Below are 22,611 nucleotides of genomic sequence, written 5' to 3' on the forward strand. Positions count from 1 at the left end.
CAAGTTTGAGAACCATTACTATAGGCCAAGGCTTAGCAAACCAAGTGGCTACATAGCAAATATTTTATGTTTTACAAACTACATGGTCTCTATCGCATTTTTGTTCTTTACAACCTTGTAAAGACATAAAAAACCATTCTTAGTTCCCTGGCCATAGAAAAACAAGCCGTGGGCCAAATGTTGCCCTTGTTATAGGCAATAAGGAGCCTCTGAAGGTTTTGGAGCAAGGTGGTGTTTTGCATTGGCTGAGTATTCCAATATCCAGGGGATGTGGCTCTCAAAATAGTATGTTGGTTGTTTTAACCCTTTTCTCTTCTCTCTGTTACCTTTAATTTTCTGTCACCATTCCATGGTAGCATCCATCTAGGTGAACTCCCTGGGGAAGTTCCCCCCATAACTTCTGCTTTCTTTCTCTGTTTTGGCAGCAGAGCTGACCCTAGCCTCTATCATATACTATTCTTTTTTTTTTTTTTTCGAGGAAGATTAGCTCTGAGCTAACTGCTGCCAATCCTCCTCTATTTGCTGAGGAAGACTGGCCCTGAGCTAACATCTATGCCCATCTTCCTCTACTTTATATGTGGGACGCCTACCACAGCATGGTGCGCCAAGCGGTGCTATGTCCGCACCCGGGATCCGAACCGGTGAACCCCAGGTCACCGAAGGGGAATGTGTGCACTTAACCACTGCGCCACCAGGCCGGCCCCAATTCTTTTCCTCTCTTATGCCTTGATTATGTTAGTCTGTCTCCAAAAATCCCTGGAAACAGAGAAGCAACAATCACTGATGTCGGGGAGGGAAGGGAACATCCTCAACTAATTTTACTCAATAAGTGTTTCTAGATCAATGGAAATATGTGTCACATACAGGATTTATTAAAGAAACAGAATGTGAGTACCGTCACTGAAGCTCTACATTCCAGATGGAAAGTACATAGGAGGGCTGGACACATCCTTTCAGTGAAGTCTTCTAAAGAGGGGATTAACGGGGTTAAGGCAAATTGTTAAAGATTCTGCTGCTATTAAAAGTTAGAGAAGATGCCCTGGGTTTGTGCAGGATTAAGTATTTTAGCAATATAAAGAAAGCAGCACATGTTCTGATTGCTACATGAGTTGGTATCCCTACTGGTGAAAAATTCAGAGTGTTAGTCCATCATGCACCCATTCTATCTTGAGAGAAGCATCCAAACCGTCAGCGCTAATTGTGGATTTCACTTGAACCTATGGAAGTGGCCCAAGGGAGGTTACTGAGCACTGGAGTAAACACTGGGTAGAATTTCCACTTTTTAAGGTTCTCTAACTGGAGAGCTCTGCTACTAGAGGAGGGGAAAGGAGAAATTACAGGAACGTGGTATTTTAAAGTGTCTTGGTCAGCAAAGGAGGAATTGCATCAATTAGAAGAATCTCTACCTACTTTAGGATTTTCAATCAGGAAAATTTCAATTGCATCAGGCATTTCTCCTCTTACCAGTTGCCTAGAAGCAGCTTTACTGATAAAAATCTGCTGTCCTAGCAGCGAAGCACCTTTGGAAGTGAAGGGCTTACCATCTCCATGGTGCAGATCCAAATCCACATAGAGAATACGGTCAAATTTCCGTCGCAATCGTAATATTCCCAGGACAGCATCATTGAGATAACAAAAACCAGATGCTTCATCTCTGCAAGAAAACAAGTTGCTACAGCCAACAGCCAAAAGCAATCCAAGGGAGTCTTTACAGCCAAGGCTCCAACCCTTGAGATCTCTTCTCTTACAATTCCCTCTTCTTTTAAGAAAAACAAAAATCTACCTACAAAGATTATATAGTAAATGGTCCAGAATGATCAGGGAATGAAGTGTTTCAGTGAAGTAAATATTCAAGTTGATTGGTAACATTTTCCATTGAGGATCCTAGATTTTCAAAGAATTAGAATATTATAACTATATTGACCAAAACAGAACCTTTCTCTAATGATTCATGAATCAGTTAAGAAATTTGTACTTCCCTGGGATCATCATGATGAACTCTGATTGTCACTTACAGGACTTTAAGAAAGCTAGAATCTAGAAGGGGCCTTAAAGACAACCTTGCTTAGCCAGATGTAGAAGATGTTAGAGATTGGATTCTCTGTACTGACCCTTTGACATAACCTAGAGGTTTTTTTTTTTCTTTGAGTAAGTCTTGGCACTTGTTGCTCATAAAAACTGTGTGTAGAAAGTACAAATGTATAACCTCCCGGGCAGCATAAAGTTGTTGCCTTTCCATAAACGTAATTATTACAAAGGAGATTGAAGCAGTCTCTTCTGAAGTTATTTTGTTTCCTTCACTAAAATTATCTTCAGTGACTTCACTGATGTCCTTTAACTTTTTTGCTATTGATGATACTGTGTCACTTTACCCTCTTGCAAACATTAACCTACTCTTTTATTACATTTCCATTAAGCTGTGTTGAGCAGATCTAAAAGAACATTCTTTATCATCAAAAGTGTATTATAATTTATTTTTAAGGCCTCATCCTAAATGCTTCAGTTTCTTTTGCTTCCACAGACACTTCAAATATCCAGCCCATTTTTTCCCCTAACTTTTCCCTGATATTTTACTTGAAACAGAGTTCTGGCAGTGCATGAGCATCATTTAAAATGGCATCTTTGCTACTATTATACTGTAAGATCTTTCTGGTACCTACACAAGGCATAAACTTCTTCATGAAATCTCTTCCATAATCATGTTTTATATTCTGAACAATGCCCTGGTTCACAGGCTGAATCAATGAGACAGGTACACTGGCGAGCAGGAAGTTGGTAAAAATATCACTAGACATTGAATCTGCTCATGAAGGTGAACTCAGTGATCAGCTAGCAAAAGAATAGCTTAGCCTTGGGAATGCAACCAGGAAAGAAACAACTAGAGAAAAACATTTGTCCATCCATGAATTCTCTGTAAATAAGAGTTAAATATGTGACTTTGAAAGTTCTTAGATGCTATTTTCCAATTATGAAAAGCTTACATTTTATAAGTCTACTGTCTTAGCACAAGAAGAAAGAGATAATCTCTGTTCCTAATGAACATCAATAACTTGTGGGGAGGTGGGATGGAACATTGTGTTAGGCAAAAAGAGGAGGGAGATGGGGAGGAGGAGAAATACAAAGCACTACAAGATATACTTCCTTCCCTCGGAGAGCCTACAATTAAGTTAGGGAGACAAGTCATATGCACAGAAAAACAAAACCAAAAAAACAAACAAAAAAGGCAAGTAGAAGTAATATGACCTGTAAAGGAGAATACAGAGAAATTCCATAGACAAAATTGACAAAGCAGAGTCATCTCATTGACAGTACTAAATTTTATCTGAGCCCCATGCTTCTAGAAATCAGCAATGGTTAAGAAATCCCCCGTCCTTTTGTGTTCCAAGAAATAGTTAACCGCAAAGGACCGCAAAGAACCATCTTCATGATTCCTCATGACTCCCATAAGACTCACAGATGACTTCCTTGTTTACCTGCCTCCATAAAACGCCTGACCCCTTTCCTTTTCTTTGAGATATTCCTCATTAATGAACATGCTCTCTGTGGCAATAGCCTGAATAATAGTACCAATGATAAATAATAATAATAATAATGTCTGTAAATCAGAAAGGCCTTTGTGAATGTGTAATATTTTCCTAATATTTTCTTAAATTAAAGGTGCTCTATTCTCATTGGTTTATAGAAATAAATAAGTGCTTAGATAAACAGAATATTCCTAAAATTCCCAGAAAATAAGGGAATTGAACTTTTAAGACTTTTAATGTGCTAAAAAAGTATTCCTATAAAACCAAACTCAAAAGTTTTAAGAATTCAAGTTTACATAACTTAGGTAAATCTTCGGCAAGCAAGACTAATTTAATAATTTTGGTTTATTAGAAACAACTATGTCTTTTCTATTTTATCCGTGTTAATTATAGTATACATCTAGATTTTCATTCTACTTAGGTATGTTCTTTGCAAATTGACACAGGCTTACTGATTGAATGAACTAACACTGCTTCTACTAAATGTTTGAGGTTATAACAAATGTAAATTTCTTTAACCAAACTGAGCCATCATTTTGAAAACTTTATTTCAACAGTAATTGTTTCGCATATCAGTTTGAAGATAATTTACAAGCTCTTTAGGTAACTGATAACTTTAGGCTGATACTAAATTGAGCTAATTAATGGGTATTCACTGGATACCTAGATCATTTCCAAGTAAGAGAATGCATTAGTCACTAAGCATAATTTTGGATTTATATGTTTTGCTTCTTATTTTTACATGCCACAGAGGCTATATGTGTTTGGGTCTGTTAATGAACATGTTCTTTTTTGCCACTTAGAGAAGTTGTACTATAAGGGATGTGTATGGACATAGAAAGTCGTAGAAGGTTCACAGAAGAAGAATTTCATTTGTTGAAATCAAAGTTGGCTAAGGTTTGATGGGCTTATTTGTAAGATTTCCAAAAAGAACTCTAGTATCAAATATTATACTGATGCAAAACTAGAATTTGACTCTCTTAAAATGACAAGTTTTTTGGATTATTGGTCTTCTCTTAATAACAGGCTGTAAAGGTTTTGCTTTACTGTCTAAATAATCTTTCTCGATAACAAAGATTCTGTATTTTACCAGAATAACCTTCTATAGTTTATGTTGACTTTATTATGTCTTTGATTTTTTAAGAAAGCAGTTTTCTCACTTAGGAAAGAGATGAGATTCTTTACAATCATATTATTGCCTATGTTTACTCTTTAAAATCGTCTATTGTCATTTTGATGAAATAGAGAACCAATTATTGCTTTTCAGTAATCCATCATCCTATTTTAATCGGGTCCCAGAGTGCCCCTGGAAAATCACAAAGAATTTGTTCTTTCACCTCATAGAAAGAGAGGTACATGGGTCGGCCCTGTGGCCAAGTAGTTAAGTTCGTGCTCTCTGCTTCGGCGGCCCAGGGTTTTGCCGGTTCGGATCCTGGGCACGGACATGGCACCACTCATCAGGCCATGCTGAGGCGGCAGCCCACAGGCCACAACCAGAATATACAACTATGTACTGGAGGAGCTTTGGGGAGAAGAAGTAAAAAAAAAAAAAATTGGCAACAGATGTTAGCTCAGGTGTCAATCTTTAAAAAAAAAAGAGCGGTACTAGAAATAATTAGGTTTAATTGATATGTTACTACTGATAAGATGCATGGGAAGAGTTGCCAAATCAGAAGAGATGCTCAGCCTTCTCTAGGTTAAACTGGTATAGGCAAAACGTTATTGATATAAATATTTCAGAAATTGTATGCTGTATAGGAAGTTCCTAGAGATTCATCAACTCCCTTGTTGCCCATGATATGTTTCTCTTTGTGAGTCCTGGTGCTGCTTTGCCAGATGTTAGACAACTATAGTATAGTGTTTTTAGTCATAATTTTTAAATTTTTAAAATGTTAACTTGGTCTCAACTTTGCTTCTTGATTTTGAATCTAGCATCCGCTAAGTCATTAGTTTTCAATTGGAGAGTCACATCACTTATGCATGGAATTTTATTAATATATGGATGTTGAAGACCTACTCCAGTTTACTGAAGCTCTTTACTTGATGTTCGTGGTATATTCTGGGTGTACTCTAACCATATGCTTGGTATAGTCACAGCGTATTATATCAAGATTATTATATGTTATATTTGAAGATTTTGGTCTCTATAAAGATTACATTCATCCATCGTTACAAATTAGATATGATACTCTCTCTTCTTTGAAAATAAAGTTAATCATTATATTTATGGATATTTTGTATAAAGACTTTCTTTGGATTGATTTTTGTCTTGTTTTGCATGCCACAGAAATAACCACATGTCCTTGTCACCTGCATTATTATTCTCATAATAAACTCTCATCAGATCTTCCACTTTTGAAAATGATCAGTAGCAAGTTACCCACAGCTTGTAAGTCTTTTGCCATGTACAGATAGTTTTTTTACTGTTTTAATGTGATGTGTCCCTGAAAGCACTGATAATCAAGAACAAGCTAGAGCGCTTCATCTTTAACAAAGAAAGACTGTTTCAGAGCCCCATGGAAAAGGATTATGCCAAGTACTGTGGGGTACAAGCTTCTGATAATATAGTTTAAACAACTTTGAGACCACACCGCTGAACTGAGTCAGGATTAAGAACTCTAGTCGAGAAGCAGATGGGTTAATGAGACTGCTAACGCAAGGCTGAGTGGAACAAGAACTAATTACATAGACCTGAATGAACTGATGAGGGATGATGGTGGGTTTTGTTTAGAATATTGCTCATGTTTTAATGTTCTATTTTCTGGACACATATGGAACTCATTTCTCCTTTTCTCTTACACTATCTATAACTCATAATAATTTAGTCAACCATGCCTTTGTAAACAGAAATAAAACATTCATAAATGATATCTTATTCCGCCTGCCTGAGCCCTATAAGATTCAGAAACTCTTATCGAGTATTCTTATTTTCATAGCAATATAATTATCTGTATACGTTCAATAAGAATCTGTCCATCCTACTTGTTATCAGGACATATTGGAAACATTGGTTATGTAACCAAGGCCTTGCCTGGAATGTCATATTTGTGAATGATGCTCATTGCATCAGATATGATCAGACACTTTTAAGGAAATAAGGTTAACTTTATCGAGCTAATGCACGCAAAGCCCTCTTGGGAAAACTGGCCTGGTACCTGGCTTACATGGTTCCCAGACTTACAAGTGAGGAAGGAAGGTTACTTCCCGGCAGGCCCTGTAACTATAGGATATTCTGGGGACCCCAAGAAGAAAGGAATTCTCCCAAATTTATAGGTACTGCAGATAAAATCTTATCTTGGCTTCCTAGCCTTAATAGGCTTTTAAAATTTCAAAGTGAGATTTCCTATGAAAACTTCCAGTAAAGCAATCTTAAGAAGGTCTATGTGGTAAATTACAACTCTTGCTGCACCTATGTAAATAATCAGGCTAAATCTCATGAGACCTAACTTTTATTTTTAATTTTTTTAATTGAGGTAAAATTCATATAATATAAAAATAACCATTTTAAGGTATATACTTCAGTGGCATTTAGTACATTCATAATATTGTGCAACCTCAAGTCAATCTAATTCTAAAACATCTTCATAGCTCAAAAGAAAACACTGCGCTAATTAAGCAGTCATTCCCTATTCCTCCCTCTTCCTAGCCACTGACAACCACCAATCTGCATTCTGTCTCTATGAATTTACCTATTCTGAATATTTCATGTAAGTGGCATCATATAGATGCAATCTTTTGCATCTGGCTTCTTTCACTTAGCATAACGTTTTCAAGGTTCATCCATGTTGTAGCATGTATCAGTACTTCATTTCTTTTTACGACTGAATAATATTCCATTGTATGTATATACCACATTTTGTTTATATAATCATCCGTTGATGGACATTTGGGTTGTTTCACCTTTTGGCTATTGTGAACAGGGCTGCTATGAGCACTTGTGTACAAGTACAGCCATGTGTTGCTTACGACGGGGATACATTCTGAGAAATGGGTTGTTAGGCAATTTTGTCATTGTGCAAGCATCATAGAGTGTATTTACACAAACCCAGATGGTACAGCCTACTACACACGTAGGCTATATGGTACTAATCTTATGGGACCACCATTGTATATGCGGTCTGTTGTTGACTGAAATGTCCTTATGTGGCGCATGACTGTATTTGTTTGAGTACCTGTTTTCAATTATTTTGGATATATACTTAGGATGGAATTGCTAGGACATATGGTAATTCTATGTTTAACTTCTGAGGAACCACCAAGCTGTTTTTTTACAGTGGCTGCACCATTTTAAATTCCTACCAGCAGTGGACAAGCGTTCCAATTTCTCTACTTCCTCACCAACATTTGCTATTTTCTTTTTTCTTTTTCATTCTAGCCATTCTAGTGGGTGTGAACTTGTGTCTCATTGTAGATTTAATTTGCATTTCCCTGATGACTGATGATGTCAAACATCATTTTGTGTGCTTGTTAGCCATTTGTATATCTTCTTTGGAGAAATATCTATTCAAGTCCTTTACCCATTTTTAAATTGGGTTGTTTGTCTTCTTGTTGTTGAGTTGTATGAGTTCTTTATATATTCTGGATACCACACCCTCATCAGATATATGATTTGCAAATATTTTCTCCCATTCTGTAGGTTGTCTTTTCACTTTCTTGATAATTTCCTTTGATACATGAAAGTTTTTAATTTTTATGATCTCCAATTTATCTATTCTTTTCTTTTGTTGCTTGTGAGACCAACCTTATTTTGAGGTCAAGAATAACCTTTCTTTGAGATTATCATTGATCAAAAGAGGGGTGACTGTATAGAGAAATTTTGTGTTTCAAAGGAAAACTCCGCCTCATCTATAGCACACTATTCCAGGTTATCACAATCTAGTTATTGTCTTTGAGCTATTTTGCATCTCTTTATAAATTGCAGGTTACTGATGAGTATGCAAACTTTGTCTTCCGTGGTAGAGATATAATTGACTTCCTTCCTCATGTGGAAAAACCAGTTTGGGTACCTATTTGAGAAGTGGACTGGATCTTGTTACCTTGCCCAAATTGTTGATCCTTACCAAATTTTCATTTCTTCCAGTTTTCTTCATTATCTGGCTAACATACTCTAAACTAACTTTTCCAATTTTTCTTCCTCCTCACCTGACTGGGAGTCACCAAGAACTAAAACCTGACTGCCCAAATCCCTATTGGGACCCTAGGTTGCCTTACAGCTTGCTCTCTTCTCTGGGATCTGAAGCAGCCCTGCAAGCCAAAGTCCGATATAAACCTGGAAGAACCCATCACCACAGCAGACCACGCATAACTGGAATTCTCCTTGAACAAGCTGCTGCCTAGACCACTAAGGAAGTCTGGAGAAATGCTCAGGTCATGCACGTCTTTACGTGAGAGATAACCTAGACTATGGACAACGTCACCAACAGCAGTGACATTCTGGCTCCATGAGTGGTGCTGCAAGATGGAAAGATTTTCCTCCACTAATGTCTTAGAATCCACTTGACTGGTTACCTTCAGGGTTCGGTTCTTGGCTCTTTTCTATAATATAACCTTTTATGTCCGTATTTCTGTTTTTTTTTTCATTTTGGTCTTCCTTCTTTTAAGATGCTGATTCCAAGACCCTAAAAACAACTGACTTTTGCCACCACCTCTCAACAGATGGTTCAACTGGTTTTACAGGAATAACATGAAGTGTCTTCAAGAGACTATTTCTTAGACCCTGCTTCACCCCACTCAGGAGGTTGATGATCGCCTTTGAGTTGCTTGGTGATGAATGATATTTATCTTGAACAAAAGGGGAAAATAACATTGAAGTTTATCTGAGCATTGTGCTCCCCCAAAAGCAGTGATGGTTAAGAAACCCTTCCCTTTTGTTTTCCAGGAAAAGGATAACTGCAAGGGACCATCCTAATCTGGCATATTATTCTGAGATAAGACCCATCTCTGTCTTTCCTAAGGACTCCCAAAAGACTCATGGATGACTTCCTTGTTTACCTGCCTCTATAAAACCCCAGAGCCCCTTCCTTTTCTTTGAGATATTCCTCATTAATAAGTGTTCTCCCTATTGCAATAGCTGAAAAAAATCATTGCCCTCAACTGCCCAGTGCATTTTGTCTTTCACATCATCAACACAAATGTATTCAGAGGATAGACCAGGTTCAACAAACACATTTCTGACAACTTTGAGAAATGCGTCTGCAGCTTTGTGGTTAGGCAATTTTTTTTCTTTACCAGAAACATCTAGTTTCTTAAACGCCCTAGTGAACTATAAACCACAAAGTCAATCTTTAAGAAAAAGCACAGGGCTCAGTTGGCTGCATTTGCTCATATACATTTACTTTTTTATGTCCGTCAGGCCAGAGATCAGGGATTCTTGGCTCGAGACATTTATATAAAACATCAGGTGGCTACCTCATGCAGGCAGAGCCAGATACCTGCACTGCTCAACAGCTTAATTGTTGCTGGCAAAGATTTTGCAAAAATCATCTTATTTTTTTTCAGTCCCGGTATCAAAAGTCAGCATTATAGATTTCCAGTGTTTTCTTATTTGGACCTTCCTGAGACTTGATCAGATACCTATCTTCTTTTAGTGTTAGCATAACTCTTATAATTCTTTACTTTCATTTTAGCTGTTTTGGAACCAGCTGGTAGTATGGTTTGGCTTTTCTCTGTTGTTGGCATATAATAAAAATAATAGCCAATATTTATTGAGTGATAACCCTGTGCCAGGAACTGTACTAGGTGCTTTCAATATGATAACTCAATCAATTTTCACAACAAACCTGTGAGATGGGCCATTTTACAAATGAGAAAACTAAAACATAGGAAGATTAAGTAACTTGTCTAAGGTCACACTGTTAGTAAGTGGCTGATCTTGAGTTTGAATTTAGGCCGTCTGGCTCCTCAGCCCACAAGATAAATAAATCACTTTGCTAAACCATTCTGATGTCATTCTATCAACATCTATTGCTTTTTCTCTTCCTTGTAATTTCCTCCACTTCTCCTTCATGCCTATGCCCATTTCACCATTTCAATTTTGTAATGTTGGTGAAATTAGTCTATTTTGTCAGTTTTCTCTCACCTCTTCACTTGTCTTTCCTCGTTTACCACTTTACTACTTTTTCTTCACTCCTTTTTGCCTCCATCCCCTTTGCCATTTTCTGATTTGGATTTAAGAACTTTAAGGTTAAAAAATGAACCACCACAGATCCTTCTAGTAGCAACTTTCTCTCTAGATTTCTCCTACAATAACCCACCAAACTTTAATCATTTCAACTTTCAGGTTATTTGGACTTGAGATAAATAGGTTTTTAAAATTCCCCCAAAAGGCAAGTAAGTGACCTAGGGGCAAATTTACACAAATTGACTTTGCGGTGGTCCTCTCTTCTATAAACCCAATTTAGCTACTGACCCAGCACCTTTGGATTTAGAATTTATACAGGAATATGTGTGAAAAAGGATTAGGTCAAGAAGGCCCTACTTGTTAACAGAAACAAATCCATTAACTGCGTGACAAAACCGAAAATGTTATTCAGGAAATAAAAAATGTGACAGCAACATAATTCTACACATTTCTCACTCTCTCCACACCATTTGGCATGATAAGCAGTCACTATTGCAGACAAACGAAGACTTGGGATAGTAGAAATAAGGTAATATTTGCCTGAAAAGGAATCAAGAAAACTGACTATGAATTCACTCTGGTGAAAAGTGCTGGAAGGCCACTTTTAGAATCCACGGACCGTATTTCCCTTTGGATAATTATATCGTCCAAAGTAAACTAATGGAAAAAGTGGAAAGCATTCTATTTACCACCGAGAATCTTAGTTTATAAACAGAACCTAACATTTGCACTACAGAAGAGTCAAAGTGGTGAGTGAGTCCCTGAAAACTGCTGTAAGGTTAATTGGGCTAGGGAATAAACTGAATCGACAGATCACAATGAACTAAATTCACTCGTTTCCTTTCGACGTGCAAGGGCTCATTTTTCTGGATCTAAGCTTTTTTAGCAGATTTTTCTCTGATGACATAAGTAGAATTTTCCTTCTCTAAAATATGTTTTTACTCAGTAAAGTATAGATTAGCAAGTCAGAGTCTTTACTTGGACAGTAAATTTTTCTGATATACTCTGCTTCTAGGGAAGGAAGTAAATGAGAAGAAACGAAACAAGTTTCCAAAAACAATTTCCCAGCGTGTACCCCAGGTTCAGCCCAGATTTAGTCAATATCTGCTACCTTCAATGATCTCATCCAGTTAGAATCTAGGGTGCCTGAACACTGTGTAACTAAGTGATGGCAGCAAGTTTCAGTCGGGTTCAGTCTACTGTGCTTACTAAGGCAGAAATGTACGGATACGCTTTTTAAAAGAGGTTAAGTAATATGTATAAAACACACACAAAAAGTCTGGTGTAACTGTCCCCTGAACCAGAAAATTCAATTAACCAGAATATTCCATCCCTGAGCATTCTGGTTAATCAAAATATCACTTTGTACTTTAAACTCTCATTCCACGAACTTAAAAGCCTCAACGGTTTAGACATCAATACTAGGTTGAGGAATTAAATGTACTCTCTTCCTCCATAAGAAAAATAACATTTTAGGTATAATTAATGGAAATTGTGCCTGTTCAACCTTTCTAGTTAAATAGGAAAAAACAGAAAAGCACCGGCAAAGCAGCTGTCCCGGGCTTAATATATATGTATTTGTATTTCTGCACCTGGTCCTGGCACACAAGATGAGTGTCTCAAGAGCCAAAGACTTTATGCGTTCGCACCCCCAACCTACGGAATAGACCCCATTCACTGGCTGGTGTTCATATTAGGTGTGGATAGGAGGAATGCCATTGTGTTCAGTGAACTGATCACAACCTCTGCCAAGTCAGGAGAGAGAAGAGGGCTTGCTTTAAAAATGCACAGAATGCTTTCAGACCTTCTGGCTTCTGCTGAGGCAAATCTAGGGTAATTTTTGACGTACAAGAAAAACATATGGATGCTCCCCAAATATCCTTTTGGCCATAGGATTAAGCCCTTCTATAAAGTTTGACCAGATATTACTGAAATTATTCAAAACTTGGATTAAGAACACTTAGAGTGTTGTCATGTTATCTCTACGTTAATTAAAATACTAGAAAGACAGAATATAAAATTTTGAGCATTCTTTTTACACCTGTTCTGCAAATGACTAGCTAAATTCTGAAATATTATTCACAATTATAATATGTACACATTCTAACTCAACATCTTTCATCTGTAGATTGTGACTTCCTAGCAAAATTGTAATTATTTCTATTTTATACAAGGGGAACTTCCATGATTTACCTCTTAAATTCATAAGAGGGTGTCATGCCCAAGGCAGGAAGCAAAGGGGCATTGCTGGCACTCATGGGCCTGGCTGAACAAGGCCTGGAATCTTTGGCTACCCTTAGAGAATGAGCCCTGACATATAACACTACTAAGTAGTCCGCAGTAGTACTGTGGCATTCCTGACGCCTCAGTCTCAGGTAGTTTGCCTAAGAGGGGACACTGTATGCGATCAGCCTGTAGGTAGGTGCTGAGGACTCATTCTGTGCTCCGTCTCTGTACTAGAGGTTGTGGACAAGGCAAGACGTCCTGGACCCCGCCCCTGAGGAATTTACAATTGAGTTGAATCGAGCTGTAAGAAAAGACTAATACACATTTTAAAAAAATACTTAAGATACGCATGAGTAAGAGTTCAATCACATGGGGTAGACTATGCTTGTCTCAACTTCCAACCACCTAGCCTTAACCTGGAAGCTTTCTTCTAAGAGGCTCAGAGGACATATGATCTCATTTATTCTCATTAGCTCCACGTGAAGGAGGGGAAAAAATGGCTATTCCTCTTGTACAGTTCAGAAACCAAAATGATTTACATCCCACGGTACTTAAAGAATTGGCTGCACAGCGCAGAGCCTCCAGCAGTCCTGTCTTCCTCCCACTGTAACCTCCTCTATCGCACGCTTTACACTGCTCATTATAACTTTCTAAAGCACAATTCTGACAATATCACTACTCTGCTTAAAAACCCCTCAGTGAGTCCCATGCCGACCAGAAAAAAGATCCTTTCTTTAGCATAGTACACAAGGCCCTTCATAATTTTGCCCCTGCCTATTCCTCAGGCCTCTTATCTCACCATTCCCCTCAAGTACCCACAACCTAACCACATCAAACTTTTCTCCCTATCCCAAACATAATATATTCTTCAAGTCTCTGGGGCTTTGCCCATATGTAGTCTTGGTTGTAGAATGACTTCCATCTCCTCTGACAACCTCCCACCCAACCTTTAAGATCTAGCTGTGAAGATGTCCCTGAAGTTCCACCTTCCCTTCCCAGGCAGAGAAAGTTGATTCCTTTTTTGTGCTCCAGCAGTTTATTCAGACCTCTACCATAGTACTCATCAAACTGGCTTGCAATGATTACTTTCTGTACCTGTCTCCTCTGCTAGACTATTAATTCTTTGAGAGCAAGGACTGTATCTTACTCATCTTTATACCACAGTGCTTGGCACATGGTAGGCTCTGAGAAAAAACTTTTTATTTTAAAGAATTTATAGGAATGATGAAATGTCTAGAGAATGGAGAAAAGGGTCCATATTATTTACCTTGAATAAAAGAGAAACATAACCTTCAGATTATACATTTACAAATTCAAATGTGATAAACTAGAAAAACAGTGGAACAGATCACTAAAAAACAGACCGGTCAGTACCCAAACGAGAAAACTTTAAGGGTCCATGACTCATTGCCCAATTTCCCCCACCCCCCCAAACAAACAAACAAGAAACAAAGCATGGATTTATGTAGAGGCTGGTCCTGGATCTAGAGACATGCCATTAGCTTTTTTTTTTAATGTGTGATAGAATAGGGATCTTTGCATTAAATATGTCCCAAAATAAAGTTAGATGTGGCGGTACTGTTTGGCAGACACACTTAAAATTGAAGTGACTTGAATCAATTGGCAAAGTGGGTGGATATCACTAGGGTGAACTTTAATATTGAAACAGAAGGTAATTCACTGATGTGAAACAAATAAGGAGAGTGGAAGATATGTGGTAAGGTCAGATTTGAAGCGGTTCTGAGTACTGCAGCATAGCTATAGGCTGCTGGGAGACTGCACAGACCATCTTGATGTATAGCATCAAGATCAAACACGAAATAAACAGCTTCAACCCATGGCTACTGCCTCAAACCAATGGACAGGCTTTAAATGTAGAAAGAACCGTTTGGCGGTACGTTTGTCTTTGCAGTGACAAGCTCATGCATAAATGGTGACTGCTGTCATCCTTATTGAAGACCAGGAGGTAAAGACAGCATGAAGGAATACAAAGACAGCAAACTCCTAGTCACCGAGCACGTCAGGCACAGGTCAGATCAGTAGTTTGTAAACTTTTCTTAAGAAGCAGAACATTCTTTTCCAAATGAAATTTTATGCGGAATCTCAATATACAAAACAAACAAAATCAACTCTGCTTTGGTTAAAGGGTGAGTAGGGGGTGGACAGACAGGGTCCAGAACCTCGTGATTTAGCCACCCCTTTATTTCCTGTAGTTGCCATTGAGGCACCTCTAAGGAATTCCTGGGATAGATGCTGTGCAAAAGGTTTCTATATGGAAAGACAGGTTAGAGTAAATGACTTCTAGTTCTTTCTGAGTCTGAAAGTCTATAATACGATAATCGTCTCTTGACTATTCAAGATCAGTCAGGAAATCAGGATTTTATTCCACCTGTAGAAGAGTCCAGTAGAGAACATTACAAATGACTAAGGGTTTGAGAAACAACCTGAATGAGGCGCAGGTGACAAAAGAGCTTCTCCCTTCCTTCCTCTCCCAACATGCAAGTTTGTTGTGAGCACTCACTCTGTTCTACATTCCGGGCACAGCGATTAACAGATAAGACAGATCCCAAGGATCTCACACGGGAGGGGGCGAGGATGCGTGGAAGCAGATAAAAATACAAAAACAAACAAGAAAACAGCTTATTTTGACAAGCGATATTACAAAAATAACACACAGTAATGTGAAAGAGAGTAATGGGGTGAGGCGGGCTACTTCAGATAGGCTGGTCAGGAAAGCTGCTCTGAGTAGGTGGTGTTTAAATAGAGACCTGAAAAGCGAAGGAAACTCACCATACTGAGATGGAGAAGTCTTCCAGGCAGAGAGAACAGCATTGCAAAAGCTCTGAGGCAGCAAAGAACTTCCTTGGCCTATCTGACAAGCTGACAGGCCAGGGTGGCTGGAACACAGGTAATGAAGGAGAGGGGCACAAGATGAGTGCGGATGGCACCAAATCACAGGGGCCATCACGAGGAATTTGGACTTTATCTTCCGCGAGTTGGGAGGCCATGGGAAGGTTCTGAGCAGAGGAGGGATGGGATCTCATTTAAACTATCTTTTACTCTACGAAGGAATATCGCATCAAGCGATCATTAGCACAAGGTAGAATGGACAAAACTGTGGCAGGAGAAATTTGGTGAGACAGAGGAAATTCGGGAGAATTGTTGCCAGGAAAGGCTGAAGAGTTTTATTTAATGGTATAAAGCTAATTTCTTGGTGTGGTTTAACAAGTAGCCAGAAAGATGATTTCTTTAGCCTTCTTATGGCTGTCAGCTTTGACAATTTACCTTGGTGTCACAGTCACTGGGAAAGCTGAGGCTCATATTAAGTCTCTGACTCTCAATGTTCTTTTCACTAAATTAATTGCTTCTAATTGCTTACAGCAAAGCAGTGAAAGATGGCAAAAGGCAGAAATACAGCACTTCCTTTCTTAACGGCTCTTGAAAATTCAATTTTTTTTCTGTAAGAACCTACCTTACTTCGGAGTTAGTTTACCATGGTAAACTACCTCAGCCAGTTTCCTCCCAGCATCTGAACTTCAAACCCCAACCTTAAATCAGCCTGACCACCCATTTTTCCGGCTCCCAAAGCTAGGATGGCCATGTGCTGTTGGAACAAACTGTGAAACTGCCAACGTACGCCATTACGCACTTAGGCTTCCCAAGTGCAGGTGGGGCTCCGAGGCTGTTCAGTAATCGCTGACTTCTCTTTAATTGCCTCTCACCCCTTACGACGGATACTACAAACTCACTGAGACCCAAGAGCCCTTGCTCAAAATGCCATCATATTCACAATAAAATCCCAAGTCCCACCATGGTCCACAAGGCCTTGCACGATGTGGCCCCTGTCAACTTCTCTGTCTTTTCTTGCCACTGTCCCCATTACTCACATTGGCCTTCTTCCTGTTCCTAAGAAACATCAAATGGATAATGATGCGAGGCTGCAGTCATATGGTTTGGTTTTGAGGAACTGACAAACTGTTTTCTAAAGTGGCTGCACCATTTTACATTCCCACCAGCAACGTATGGGAGTTCTAATTTCTCCCTGTCCTCACCCGCATTGGTGGTTATCTGTCTTTTTGATTCTAGCCATCCCAGTGGGTGTGAAGTGGTATCTCATTGTGGTTTTGGTTTGCATTTCCCTAATGACCAATGATGTTGAACATCTTTTCATGTGCTTCTTGGCCATACGTATATCTTCTTTGAATAAACATCTATTCAAATCCTTTGCCCATATTTTAATTGACTTATTTTCTTTATTCCTGAGTTGTAATAGTTCTTTATATACTCCGGATGCAAACCTCTGATCAGATATATGATTTGCAAATGTTTTCTCCTATTATGTTCTTTTCATTTTCTTGATGGTGTTCTTTGAAGTCCAAAAGAATTTAATTTTGATGAAGTCAAATTTAGCTATATTTTCGTTCATTGCTTGTGCTTCTGGTGATATATCTAAGGCTTTGCCTAACCCAAGGTTATGAAGATTTACTCCTATGCTTTCTTCTGAGTTTTATAGCTTACCTCTTATATTTAGGCATATGATCCATTTTGAGTTAATTTTTATGTGTGGTATGAAGTAGAGGTCCAAATTCATTGTTTTGTATGTGGATTCAGTTGTCCCAGCACCATTTGTTGAAAAGACTATTCTTTTCCTATTGAATTGTCTTAGCACCTTTGTCAAAAATCAATCAACCATAAATGTGAAGGTTTATTTCTGCACTCTCAATTCTATTCCATTGATCTATATGTCTCTGCTTATGCCAGTACCACACTCTCTTGATTACAGTGTGTCTTCAATTTTGTTTTTTTTTTCAAGATTGTTTTGGCTGTTATAGGTCCCTTGCATTTCATTTCCAAGTGAATATGAGGATGGGCTTGTCAATTTCTACAAAAAGCCAGTTGAGATTTTGGTAAGGATTGTGTTGGATCTGTAGATCAACTCGGGAGTATTGCCATCTTAACAATATTGTTTTCTGATTAATGAACAGGGGATCTCACCACACATTATATAAATGATTCACTTACAAGGATAATTTTTAAACATGAGATCAAATAAATTTTTTAATAACTTTGAGGTATAATTTAGATACTATAAAATTCACCATATTAACTGTACAATTCAATGATTTTTAATAAATTTACTGAGTTGGGCAACCATCGCCATAATCCAGTTTTAGAACATTTTCATCCCTCCAATAAGATTCCTCATGCCTGTTTACAGTTAATCCCTGTTCCTACCCCCAGACCCAGGCAACCACTAATCTACTCTGTTTCTATAGATTTGTCTTTCTGGACATTTCATTGTAAATGGAATTATACAATATGAGGTCTTTTCTATCTGGCTTCTTTTACCTAGCAAAATGTTTTTTTAAATTAATAGTTTTTTTCGAAGAGTTTTAGATTTATAGAAAAGTTGAACAGATAGAACAGAGAGTTCCCATATACCCTCTCCCTCACATAGTTTCCCCTATTAACATCTTGCATTGGCATGGTACACTTGTCACACTATTGATATATTATTATTAACTAAAGTCCTTAGCGTACATTAAGGTTCACTCTTAGTGTTGTACAGTTATATGATGCCATGTATCCACCGTAACAGAATCATACAGAATAGTTTCACTGCCCGAAAAATTTCCTGTGCTCCACCTAATTATTCCTCTCCCTCCCTCCAAGCCCCTGGGAATCACTAATCTTTTTACTGCCTTTATAGTTTTGAATTTTCCAGAATAGCATATGGTTGGAATCATACAGCGTGTAGGTTTTTCAGACTGGCTTCCTTCACTTAGCAGTATGCATTTAAAATTTCTCCATGTCTTTTTGTGGCTTGATAGCTCATTTTTTTAAATTTCAGCTTTATTTGGTATAACTGACATACAAAATTGTAAGATATTTAAGGCGTACATCGTGGCGAATGGATAAATGTGCACATCGTGACAGAATGGCCCCCATCTAACTAATCAACACACCCATCACCTCACATATTTATCTTTTTTTTTCCTTTGGTGAAAATATTTAAGTTCTACTCTCTTGGCTAATTTCAATTATACAATACAGGATAGGTCATTTATTTATTGCTGAATATTATTCCATTGTGTGGATGTAACACAGTAGGCTTATCCATGTACCTATTGATGGACATCTTGGTTGCTTCTAGATTTTGGCAATTATCAATAAAGCTGCTATAAACATGTGTGCAAGTTTTCGTGTGGACATAAGTTTTCAACTCAACTGGGTAGATACCTATGAGCATCACTGCTGAGCATAATGTTTTTGAGGTTCATTCAAGTTGCAGCACGTTTCAGTATTTCATTCCTTTTTTAATCCCTGAATAGTACCCCATTATATGGATATACCACATTTTGTTAATCCATGTGCTAGTTGATGGACATTTGGGCTGTTCTCAGTTTTTGGTTACTTTGAATAACCAAATAGAACAGAACAGAATAGAGCTGCTATGAACATTCACATGCAAGTCTTTGTGTAGACATGTTTTTATTCCTCTTGGGAATAGAATTGCAGGGATGTATGATAAATTTATGTTTAGCTTCCTGAGAAACTGTTAAACTGTTCTCCAAAGTGTCCATACCACTCCACATTCCCACTAGCAATGTATGACGGTTCCTATTTCTCAACACCCTTGCCAACATTTACTGTGTCTTTTTTATTACAGCCATTCTAGTGGATGTGCAGTGGTATCTCATTGTGGTTCTAATTTGCATTTCCCCAATGATTAATGATATTGAGCATCTTCTAATGTGTTTACTAACTATTCATATATTTTCTTTGGTGAAATATCTATTCAAATCTTTTGCCCATTTTTAAATTGATTGTCTCGTTATTCTTGAACTGTAAGAGTTCTTTGTACGTTCTGGATGCAAGACTTTCATCAGATATGTAAATTGCAAATATTTTATCTCAGTTTATGAGTTGTCTTTTCCTTTTCATAATGGTCTCTCTCTCTTTCTTTTTTTTTTTTGGTCAGGAAGATTGGCCCTAAGCAAACATCTGTTGCCAATCTTCCTCTCTTTGCTTGAGGATGATTGTCTCTGAGCTAACATCTGTGCCAATCTTCCTCTATTTTGTATGTACGATGCTGCCATAGCATGGCTTGATGAGCAGTGTGTAGGTCCGTGCCCAGGATCCAAATCTGTGAACCCCAGGCTGCCGAAGCAGAGTGTGCAAACTTAACCACTACATCAGTGGGCTGGCCCACATAATGGTCTTTTGAAGTACAAGTTTTTAATTTTGGTGAAGTCCAGCTTATCAATTTTTTGTTTTATGGATCATGCTTTTATTGTTGCATACAAGAAATTGTTGCCTTACCAAGGTCTCAAAGATTTTCTCCTACATTTTCTTCTATAAGTTTTATAGTTTTAGCTCTTACATTTAGGTCTTGCATACATTTTGACATAATTTTTGTGTATGGTATGAGATAAGGGTCTCGTTTCATCTTTTTGCGTGTGTATATCCAATTGTCCCAGTACCACTTGTTGAATCTCACCATACATTTTCAAAGACTTTAAAAAGATGTTTTTCTAAGTCTTTATTTTGAAAACTTTCAAACCTACAGAAGAGTTGAAAGAATATACAACAAGCAGTCACATATCTTTTACCTAGATTCACAAATTTTTACTAATTTCCCACATTTTTCTTTCTTGCTCCAAACACACACACACACACATATGCACACACACTTACTTTTTGCTGAGCCATTTGAAAGTAAGCTACAAATATGAGGACACTTCACTCCTAACTACTTCAGCATGCATCTCCTAAGAAAAAGAAGGCTTCCATATTATCACACCTAAGAAAATCAACATTAATTCAATAATATCAGCTAATATATAGTCCATATTCAAATTTACCAAATTATTCCAAAAATGTCTCTCACAGCTGTTTATGATTTCCTCCCAATTCAGAATTCAAGGTTGACACATGGCATCTGACTTTAGAGCTCATTGTTCTCTTTCAATCTAGAACAATTCCTCTACCTTCTTTTGTTTTTCATGATAATGGCTTTTTGAAGAGTCCAGGCCAGTTAACTTGTTGGCTGTCCCACACTCTAGGTTTGTCTAATTCTTTCTTTATATTTAGATTCAGGCTAAACATTTTTAGCAAGAATATTTCATACATGATGCTCTGTACTTCTTATTACATCACATTAGGAGGCAGTGTCAGGTTGTCCTGCTGTTGACGATGCTGAGTTTAATGATTTGTTTAACCTAGTGACTGCCAGATTTTCCCATTGTAATTGTACACTTCCCCCTTTGTAATTAACAAAGAATCTGTGGGGTGATAATTTGAGACTGTGTGAATATCCTGTTCCACAAGACCCTTTTACTCAATGGCTTTAGCATCCATTTGATGATCTTTGCCAAAATCAATTATATGGGGGCTGCAAAATAGTTACTTTCTATTCTATCTTCCTTCTACATTTATTAGCCAATATTCTGCTAGAAAGATCTTTCTCTCCCTTTCCCCTCTCTCTACAGAATATCACTATGGACTAATGTATTATTATTATTTACTGTTATACTCCATTTCTATTAATATTTTCACAGTTTCTAAAAAAAATATCTATTTCCTAGCTCAGTCTACAGAAAAGACCTAAAAGCAATTCACGTTAGTAGCAATGAGCATACCTAGTGCCTAGATTGTGATACTGAAATACCATTTCCTACCAACAAGGATCAGGGCTTCTGAGAGAAATGGCAGATCCCAGGGCTGCAGCAGGGAAAGTTCAGTGTGAACTGGGGAAACCTTGTTCACCAGAAAGCAAGGATGTACTAAAGAGCTGACAGGGTCATGTGAGAAACACATAGGAGCTGGCATGAAGGGGCTCTCACTCGCCAAATCTGGGATAATTTGAGCATTAAAAAGAAGTGCTTTTAAAATTATCCACATTTTACTAGGCCTCATTTGTAACTCCCCTTCTCTCTCCCAGTCTCTGTCTCTCTCAATCTTTTAGTCTCTACTGCCTCCTTTATTTTCTCATCGTTCATTTGCTCCTTAGGCTTCTCTTTTTACAGCACTGAAAATATACCAGTAATCATCTGATTGCCAAATCCAACAGACCCTTCTCAGTCCTCAACATACTCAACCTCACTGTCACTAATAACCACTTGCCCTCCCATGCTAGGCTTTCTTCTCTTCTCATCCCAAGCAGGGACAAACAACCCACATCCAGGTTCACAGCTTACCATGGCCTGCCCAGGACAAGCAGAAAAAGAACCTAAAACCAAGGGAGAGTAAGACCCAGATTGGAGAAGGGTTGCAGTGTATGTGTTAGTGGCCACGTTTTATCCATCTTGATATTTCCAGGGCTTAACCAGTGGGTGGAGCTCAACAGGCACACACAAATGTGGCTCACTCTGTGACACCGGGGGCAAGCCACTTCATCTTTCTGAGCCTCAGCTTCCCCACATATACAATGGGAATCAGAACAATACCAATTCTAAGGGTTATTTCAAGAACATTCATGTGCCTGCACACTGTGAACTCTAAAGATTATTCAAAAGTAAAAAGTGAAAAAGTTTATAGTGTTGTCTCTGGTATGTCTTCCCAGCCCCCCTAAATTAAACTTGCCTTGACTCTATATTTCCCTCAAGAGACTATTACTTTTCTTCCATTTTCTACAAAAATTGCTTGCTTTCTCCACTTCCTTCTTTCCTATTTATTCTGCAACTGTTTGTTCCACTGAAGCTCCTTTTACTAGGTTCACCAGTGAGAAATAATTTTTAA

At 38.0% G+C, this 22,611-nt stretch overlaps 1 protein-coding gene across 9 annotated transcripts in view; it reads right to left on the reverse strand.

Moving 5' to 3' along the window:
• HDAC8 (histone deacetylase 8) overlaps positions 1 to 22,611 on the reverse strand; it is a 199,811-nt gene that overhangs the window by 140,523 nt on the left and 36,677 nt on the right. For 6 of the 9 annotated variants that reach the window (XR_002805445.2, XR_002805446.2, XM_070257501.1 and 3 more), the window contains one exon: positions 1,542 to 1,654. The exons of the other annotated variants lie outside the window; for them this stretch is intronic. Coding sequence is in view for 4 of the 6 variants with exons in the window: in XM_070257501.1 (XP_070113602.1) it covers positions 1,542 to 1,654 (113 nt within the window). In the remaining 2 variants the exon portion in view is untranslated. The remainder of the gene's footprint in view (positions 1 to 1,541; positions 1,655 to 22,611) is intronic. 9 annotated transcript variants of the gene reach the window in all.

Source organism: Equus caballus, chromosome X (assembly GCF_041296265.1).
Source record: "Equus caballus isolate H_3958 breed thoroughbred chromosome X, TB-T2T, whole genome shotgun sequence".
Lineage (NCBI taxonomy): Eukaryota > Metazoa > Chordata > Mammalia > Perissodactyla > Equidae > Equus > Equus caballus.